Genomic DNA, 9,577 nt, shown 5'->3' with positions numbered 1-9,577 from the left:
TGTGTTTCTCCTTAGTGAATTGAGCGATTTTAGGTGAGAAATTCGAAGAGCAAAAATGGCTTGGTGCGCCGCCGCAAGAGGTCTACATTTTCCTGCTAACAACGTCATTTCACTACATACTCGATCTCCGGTCGTTGTCGGCGGCGGCCTTGGTTTCGCATCGATTGCTGGCTCGAGCATCCTCCGATGGTCTCCTACCTCCGTTCAATCGAAGCCATTTGCTTCCCTAAACATTTCAACAGATGCCAGTAAGCTCATATTCATTTTTACTCATAAAAAGATTGTTAATTGAAGGGAGAGACTCTATCAGGTTAAGGTGTTAACCTATTGAGAATTGATGATACTGAAAAGGGTATTGTTTTTAGGTTTAAAGGAGGCTGTTAAAACAGAGAAGGCTCCTGCAGCTTTAGGACCATATTCACAGGCCATCAAAGCCAATAACTTTCTTTTTGTCTCTGGTGTACTTGGTCTCATTCCAGAGGTTTGTCATATTAATGTGTATTGTTTGCATCATCTGCCTTTCTAAATATTTGACTAACTGTAAAATGCTCCTGATTTCCACCCCTTGTATAGACTGGGAAGTTTGTTTCTGAAGGCATAGAGGAACAAACAGAACAGGTACACTTTAGTTCATTATGATTGTTTTTTTTCTTACATTTCTACTGATTGTAAGTGTGTTTCTAGATAGTGTCTTTGCTTGTGCTGCTGTGCATACAGATGTGTAATGGTTTGAGGTTGTTTGTTTACATTTTTATCCACCTTGGTTGTTTCTTGCTTGTTAACTCTTGATTGAATCTGAACCATGAAATGTAAAATTTGGCTGCAACTGCTCACTTTCTTCATGACAGAATCAAATTAGTACTGCTTTAAACTGGTTTAAATCATGTGAACTAGTTGATTATTACTTGGCATATTAGCTTAAAACATGAAAAGGATTGTATTTTTTAATCATTGGTATAGTCTAATAAGCATTAGCTGAAAAAGAAAGCTTAAGAGCTTGTTATGAAGTAGGATATTTTAGTTGATGGTATTATTTTTTTTTGCTACAATTTTAGATGATGATGTGATAAAGGATTATTTGGGCCTTGTTTGATGTGGGTTATTTGAGATTAGTTAGAAACAACCCACTAACTAATCAACAATCTACTCATAATTACATCATTCAAATCATCAATTCAAATACCCTCATTTTTTAAAATAATCATTACATATTTATACTCCTAATGTCATTTTATCCAAATAATCTGATTTTTACTAGCTTACGTTAAACAAGGTTATTTGAAATAACCATAAATCACAAGGCCTAAAGATTAAATCCAAATAACCCTTCATCAAACAAGACCTAAGAAATGTGATTTCAAATTGTTAGAATCAATATCTGAAAATTTTAGCTGTCTCCTAACACAAAAATGGGACTTATATTTCATGAGAGAGCTTGCAGGTGATGAAGAACATGGGGGAGATACTGAAAGCAGGTGGCGCAGACTATTCCTCTGTAGTTAAAACTACAATTATGTATGTAGTAGTATTTTACAATCTTGACCTTGAAATGTTGTTTGATAGAGAGGTGATGTTGTTGAATGATGTCAATTTGTTGTTTAATTCCTTCCTACAGGTTGGCGGACTTGAATGATTTCAAAAAAGTTAATGAAATCTATGCTAAATGTAAGTTTTCTTGTATATGTATTGCATTTATTCGGAGTTTTTTGCAGTAATAAATCATAAGAAACACTGAATTGAATTTCATGATAATATTTTTTTTCCAGATTTCCCCTCTCCTGCACCTGCACGATCAACATATCAAGTAGCGGCATTGCCACTGAATGCCAGAATTGAGATTGAGTGTATAGCAGCACTCTAAAAGTTGTCTCTAAATCTATGAGAATAACTTTGACTCATCAATAAGGTGGAAACTAGTAAGTTTAAATAGTTGAGTGTCCATAAGATCAAATGCGCTTAACTTATCGGGAGAAGCTAGTGTCTATAAGATCCAATGAGCTTTAGGACTCGGGGGCTTCTGTTTGCCAGTTATCTGCATTGTCAGTTATTTGTGTGAATTTTAACATTTGAAGTGATTTTGTAAAAGACTTGGAGTTAGATATGGCAACTTCAATCCACTCCGAAGGTTGAGGCTTATTTGAAAACACTTTTTTTTTGTATCAAAGTTTGAGTCTGAGTTTTGGTTTGGATGAGTATACATGCATCATCGATTGATCAGCCCAGTTTTTGAAAATTTGAAATGAACACATGAAATTTTGAGATTTTAAAATCTTCTTCAAATCAATTTCCATTTCATTCTAAAATCAGAACTAACACAAACAACAAATTAAGTAGAAATTCCAAAATCACGCCTTTACGTTTTATTATGTATATTAATTGATTTAAGTAATCTAAAATTCATCCATTACCTATAGAGAACTATTCTAAAGTATTAAATCATCACATTATCGATACAACAGAAAATTTAGACAAAGATATGATTTTTGAAAATTGGACAGTTTATATATTTAAATGAAAACTTACATTGAGCTTGAAAAACTTTTCAAATGGCCTAAAGACAATCCTATATCAGTCACAAAACTTCAATCATGTTCAAAGACAAAACCTAAAAAGCTTGAGCTTAAGCCACCAACAATGAAGAATTCTCCAACTCTCTACAATTGCTCAAATCCCTCCCTAATGAGCCTAGGAATCCATCTACATCAACCCTAGCTTGGAATTTCCCTAATTTTCCTTTAAAAGTTTTAGACAAATTCGTCTTTTCTAGTTGATAATTAGATGTCTTGAAATCTTATAAATGTTCCACATCCATTTATAAATTAGCTTACAAGCTTCAAAGCATATATAAATCCTTACATCATTAATTAGTTTTCATCATTTCTGCTGCATAACACCATAACTGGCATATTCTGTTTTTTCATCTTGTTGAATTCTACATAGCTCAATGAGTTTTTTCATCTTTATGTTATGTTGTGATATCATCATTGTCTTAAAATGATTGAGTAATATAAGAGGTGGTGACCAACATGTCATTGAAAAATCATTAATAATTTAAATTTGTTGTGACAAGTATTCAATGAAAAAAATGATATGCCTAAGGAAGGCTAGATCGACTCCGGCTTAAAAGTAAAATATGTGTGCAAAATTAAAAAATTGAACTGAACAAGCCAAAGTAGCGTCCACTGCACCTGCCAAGACACGCGATCTGTCCAATCTTCATAGGTGCTCATGCAAGCCAAACACCTAAGTTAAGACTAGTGCTAGTCCTTACTCGTCTGCTAATTACGCTGCGATACTCCCTATCAGATCTGATCCTTGTACAAAAATGACTTCCCTGAGTCTCAATGAGAATACATCACTTGACTATTTTGAAAAAATGTGATTACTAATATCTTCGTACATATAACGATATATGTATCGTCATCGACATTAGACCTTGTCAACCCACATTAGACCTTGTCAACCCATGTCTCAAATCCTTTGTTAGCCTTCTCTCCAATCTATTATAGACATTTCTCATTGAGATATTTTTGACTAATTGTAAAGGCGATTAAACATTTTCTATCATTTTAAACTTTTATGGGTCGTTTTATGTTCATGCCCGTTAATTGTCTTGATGACCTTTTATCGAGTCTCCATCCCTTCCATTCTTAGAAGGAAATGATATGATGTGATAGATCTCAAGTTATTTCTCTTTTGTTTAATAAAGATTATTAAAACTAATTTTTTATTTGAAAAAACTCTATTAACATTTATCCTCCCTTAATTTAAATGAGTTTCTCATTATCTCGACTATATATATTTTATGTTGTTTACTAATCCACGGATAGGGGTGAGCATAGTATGGGTTATAGTATGGGTTGACCCAAATTTCAACTCTAATTCAAACTCAAAATATTTATTTTTAAAAAAAACGACTTAGTGCCATTTCATTAAAACCCTCAAAGTGAAAAAATGAGTTTTAAGAAATAAAGCTAGATAGGGGATCAACAGAACAACAAACAATTGAATTACAAACAAGAACTATTTGAATTTTCCTTTCCTTATAATAATTTTATAAAGAATCAAACCCAAAATATTAATTTGGGTAAGTTAGTTTGGGTTGGGTTGAATTCAGGTTGAGTTAGGGTTACTCAAATTAATTTAATTTAATTTATTTATCTCTTATCAATTCAATATAAATTAACCATCTTCCAACTACAATATATTCTATTGATGTTTACTACGTTGATCTCCATTACAGTCAAATGAAAAATAATTAAAATTTTTAAAACTCACTAATAATAGATTTATTAATTATAGTCTAGCCATAGAAAACTAGCATATCACTATTATTTTAAAACTCTTTAATGAATTAATTTATTTATGAAAATAAATGTTGGGAATTTTGATATGAAGATTATTTTTATACTGTAATCTAGCAATGTGAGATGGGTAGATGCACAGATTATCCAAGTCTAAAACAGAAGATCAAGCACAGAACAAAACAACACCAGATTTACGTGGAAAACCCTCTCAACTTAGAGGATAAAAAACCACGGGGCCAACCAACAAATTTCACTATAAACAAGAAACGGATACAAATGTTCTTCTCAACTTTAAACCAAAGTTGAGGCATACAAACAGAGAAAACCAATTTCATTTAGACTCAAGCTAGTTTAGATATAAGACAACAAGAAATTGGAACCTGAAGGTGAAAATGTAAGAGATCTACTGCCTCCTTCTCTTCTTCTTCCTCTGTTTCTTCTCCTCTGTTTCTTCTCTTCTTTTTTGAATGGCTTCTCTCTCTAGAAGTGATAGAATGAGCAGCATTCTTAGGTTTTGCTCATTTAATTAACTGCCTGATTGGGCTGGACCCAAAAGGCCCAACAATCTCCCCCTCCAGCCCACGGAGAGTGGTACACCGATCTTCAAGTCATCACTTGGTATTCATGACGACAAGTACACAATCTTCGTAAACAAGTCTGACGGGTTCTTATCCGTGTGGATTTTCTTCAATTTTATCTGCTGGTTTTCTATTATATCTCTTAACCAATGAAACCTCACATCAATATGCTTAGTTCTGGAATGATATGTAGCATTCTTGCTCAAATCTATGGCACTCTGGCTATCACAGAAAATAATTTCATCTTCTTGTTGCATACCAAGCTCTAGGAGAAATCTAATCATCCACAATAACTCCTTACCAGCTTCAGTTGCTGCAATGTATTCTGCTTCTGTTGTTGATAAAGCCACACATTTCTGCAACTTGGATTGCCATGACACGGCTCCCCCTGCAAAAGTAAACACATAACCCGAAGTGAATTTTCTGTTATCTAGATCTCCAGCCATATCAGCATCTGTGTAACCTTTTAACACAGCTTCACCATTTCCAAAACTCAAACAAAAATTGGAAGTGCCTCTTAGATATCTAAGAATCCACTTCACTACTTCCCAATGTTGTTTTCCTGGATTAGAGAGGAACCTACTTACCACACCGTCTGCATGCGCTATATCTGACCTAGTGCAAACCATTGAATACATCAAACTTCCTACAGCTGAGGAGTATGGAACACTTGACATTTCATCATTTTCTTTCTCTGTTGATGGACACATCTTCTTGCTCAATTTAAAATGGATAGGAAGTGGACAACTTACTTCCTTTGCTCATTGCATGTTGAATCTTTCAAGCACCCTTTCAATGTAATTCTCTTGTGACAACCAAAGTCTCTTAGCCTTTCTGTCACGAGTAATCTGCATTCCCAATATCTGACGTGCTTGTCCCATGTTTTATATCAAATGTCTTGGACATCTCCTTCTTCAACATTGCTATTTTTCAGCATCATGTCCTACAATCAACATATCATCAACATAAAGTAAAAAAATCAAAAACTTTCCATTAGAAAATCTTTTGAAGTAAACACACGGATCTGCCTTGGTTCTCTAATACCATGACTCATCATAAAAGAGTCAAATTTTTTGTACCACTGTCTCGGAGCTTGTTTCAAACCGTATAGACTCTTCTTCAACTTGCAAACCATGTTCTCCTTTTCTTTCACTTCAAATCCCTCTAGTTGCACCATGTAGATCTCTTCTTCCAAGTTACCATTAAGAAATGCAGTTTTTACAACAAGTTGCTCAAGCTCAAGGTCTAAGTTAGCTACTAGACCTAACACTGTACGAATGAAAGTCATCTTTACCACTGGTGAGAAAATCTCCTCAAAGTCGATGCCCTGTTTCTGTCCAAAACCCTTTACAACAAGTCGAGCTTTGTACTTCATAATTTCTCAATTTTCATCTCTCTTTAGCTTGAACACCCATTTGTTTCTCAATGCCTTTCGGCCCTTAAGAAGTTCCACCAGCTCATATGTGCCCATTTCTTGCAATGACTTCATCTCATCTTTCATTGCATTCTGCCACTTAACTTTGTCTTTATGAACTTGTGCCTCCTGAAAACATTTTGGCTCTCCTTCTTCTGTCAATAGAATATACTCTGAAGAAGGGTACCTTTTAGAAGGTTGGTGCTCTCTTTCAGACTTTCTTAATGGGGGCTCTTCTGGCTCCTCTTGATGATGTTGCTCCCCCTGCTCAGGAACATCATAAACAGTCTCATCATCATTACTACCATTCATGTCAGAGGTTTCCTCAGTGGCTTCTTCATTGTGTTCATCTTCATCTGTTACTGTTGACTGTACATGTGAAGGAATTGGTATGAGTTCTATGGACTCATCAACTCTCTTTGACTTCTCAATGATTTCTGGATTTATCCCATTCTGACCCTCGAAGAACACAACATCTCTGCATCTAACAATTCTCTTCTTTTCTGGGTCCCGTAATTTGTACTCAAATTCCTCATTTCCATACCCAAGGAAAATACATGGAATTGCTTTATCATCCAACTTGGATCTTTGCTCCTTTGAAATATGCACATATGTTTTGCATCCAAACACCCTTAAATGCGAGTATGAAATATTCTTCTTAGACCATATACTTTCTGGTATTTCAAACTTCAAAGGAACAGAGGGTGACCTGTTTATGAGATAACAAGCGGTGCGAACTGCTTCTGCCCAAAACTGTTTTGGCAACTTTGTCATCTTCAACATGCATCTCACATTTTCTACAATGGTGCGATTCATTCTCTCAGCCACACCATTGTGTTGTGGAGTTCCAGACACTGCTTTCTCATGTCGAATTCCATATTTTACACAATATGCTTTAAACTTCTTGGAAATATACTCTCCCCCGTTATCAGAGCGAAGACATTTCAGCTTATTGTCTGTCTCTCTTTCTACCATGACATGGAACTCTTGAAAGTAATTAAATACCTGGTCTTTCGTTCTCATGAAATAAACCCACACATTTCTAGATGCATCATCAATAAATGTTAGAAAGTATCGATTGCCACCCAATGACTCCTCCTCAAAAGGACCACACACATCAGAATAAACCAAGTCCAGCACATTCTGTTTCCTTTCTGATGTTTGACTAAAAGAGACTCTGTGTTGCTTACCAAATGGGCAGTAGTCACATAGATCCAGAACCTCATCTTTGGTTGAGGGGATGTGAAGCTTCCTCACCAGAATTCGTAACCCTTTCTCACTCATGTGGCCGAGACGTTGATGCCACAGATTTAAAGAGCTTTCATCTTGTACTGCATTCAACCCATTCTTGAGTATCTTCACATGGGTTCGGTATAAGAAGTGTCATGACTTCCCTTTTGCTACAATCATTGATCCCTTACTGAGTTTCCATTCTCCACTACCAAGATAATGCTTGAATCCATCTTTGTCCAATGCATCACCTGATATCAAATTTAGACGCAAATCAGGAATATGTCGCACATCTTTCAATGTTAACTGATGTCCCAGCTCTGTCTGCAAACAAATATCACCAGTACCCACAATGCTCGAGTGACTAGTATTACCCATCTTCACTGTACCAAGATCTCCAGCCTTGTAAGTCATGAAAAACTCTCTATTTGATGTAGCATGATAGCAAGCACCTGTATCAACTATCCACTCAACTCCTTGGTGACTTTCTACAGGTAGATATTGTTCTTTTTCACAAGAAAGAATTACTACATCATCTGTAGTTACTGTGCCTGTGATATTTCTGATCTCATTATCTTTCTTCTGATTTTTGTCTTCATTCTGAAGTCTTTTCCAGGCTCTACAATTTTTCTTTATGTGACCTTCTTTACCACAGTGATAACACTGTCTTCCCTTAGATTTTGATCTGCCTCTAGACTTGCTATGGCCTCTTGATTGTTGTCGGTATTCAGCTCTTCCCCTGTTCTCTGTGACAAGGGTCTGTGTATTATTTGTATTAGTTGACTTCCTTCTTGTCTCCTCATTGAACAAGCTGCTAGTAACTATACTCATAGTAAGAACACTATTCGGAGCTGCATTACTGACTGTCACAACCAATGTCTCCCAACTGTCGGGCAATGATCCCAAGAGCAATAAAGCTTGCAACTCATCTTCTAAGGTCATCTCCATCACTGACAATTGATTAATCAAGCTCTGGAACTCATTTAAATGCTCAGCCACCTTCTCTGAATTTCAGATTTACTAACTTTCGAATCAGAAACGCTTTGTTACCTGCTATTTTCTGCTCATACAATGACTCCAGCTTCTTCCACAACTCATGTGCACTCTTCTCACTTGCTACATGATGGTACACGCTATCATCAAGCCACTGTCTGATTGTGCCAACTGCTTTCCTGTTCAATTTTGTCCAATCACCGTCAAACATATCTTTTGGCTTCGCACTATCTCCTTCAACCGGCTCATACAAGTCTTTATAGTAAAGGATATCCTCCATCTTGGATTTCCAAATCTGCTAGTTATTATTTGTCAACCTGATCATTGTGCTATTGCCTTCCATCTCAACCTACAAAAGCACTCTTCAAAATAAACCTAACAGCTCTGATACCATTTGTTGGGAATTTTGATATTAAGATTACTTTTATACTGTAATCTAGCAATGTGAGATGGGTAGATGCACAGATTATCCAAGTTTAAAACAGAAGATCAAGCACAGAACAAAACAACACCAGATTTACGTGGAAAACCCTCTCAACTTAGAAGGTAAAAAACCACGGGGCCAACCAACAAATTTCACTATAAACAAGAAACGGATACAAATGTTCTTCTCAACTTTAAACCCAAAGTTGAGGCATACAAACAGAGAAAACCAATTTCATTTAGACTCAAGCTAGTCTAGATATAAGACAACAAGAAATTGGAACCTGAAGATGAAAATGTAAGAGATCTACTGCCTCCTTCTCTTCTTCTTCCTCTGTTTCTTCTCCTCTGTTTCTTCTCTTCTTTTTAGAATGACTTCTCTCTCTTGAAGTGATAGAATGAGCAACATTCTTAGGTTTTTCTCATTTAATTAACTGTCTGATTGGGCTGGACCCAAAAGGCCCAACAATAAACACTTTATCATATTCAAGACTTTATTTAACATGAATTATTTAAATAATCCAAATTAATCTCACTTATTATTTTTTCAACTAATTTAGTAATTAAAATATTAAAATAATTTCAAACAAATCAAAAATATTGAACGGATCAAAAAACGTATAATAATGTCA

The 9,577-nt window shown here is 35.5% G+C and overlaps 1 protein-coding gene across 2 annotated transcripts; it reads left to right on the top strand.

The window, feature by feature from the left end:
• Window positions 1–2,156, top strand: LOC124938390 (reactive Intermediate Deaminase A, chloroplastic). Of its 2 annotated transcripts, XM_047478818.1 has the most exons (6): window positions 3–248; window positions 366–481; window positions 574–618; window positions 1,442–1,515; window positions 1,616–1,665; window positions 1,767–2,156. In XM_047478818.1, the coding sequence occupies exons 1-6, from the start codon at window positions 56–58 to the stop codon at window positions 1,859–1,861; spliced, it is 573 nt and encodes a 190-aa protein (XP_047334774.1). In that variant the 5' UTR covers window positions 3–55; the 3' UTR covers window positions 1,862–2,156. The 2 variants fall into 2 exon arrangements, with proteins under 2 accessions (XP_047334775.1, XP_047334774.1); XM_047478819.1 differs by lacking the exon at window positions 574–618 and having other exon boundaries at window positions 1–248.
• The last annotated feature ends 7,421 nt before the right edge of the window (window positions 2,157–9,577 follow it).

The sequence above is a fragment of the Impatiens glandulifera genome, chromosome 5 (assembly GCF_907164915.1).
Source record: "Impatiens glandulifera chromosome 5, dImpGla2.1, whole genome shotgun sequence".
Lineage (NCBI taxonomy): Eukaryota > Viridiplantae > Streptophyta > Magnoliopsida > Ericales > Balsaminaceae > Impatiens > Impatiens glandulifera.
This window is presented reverse-complemented; position numbering and strand designations above follow the sequence as displayed.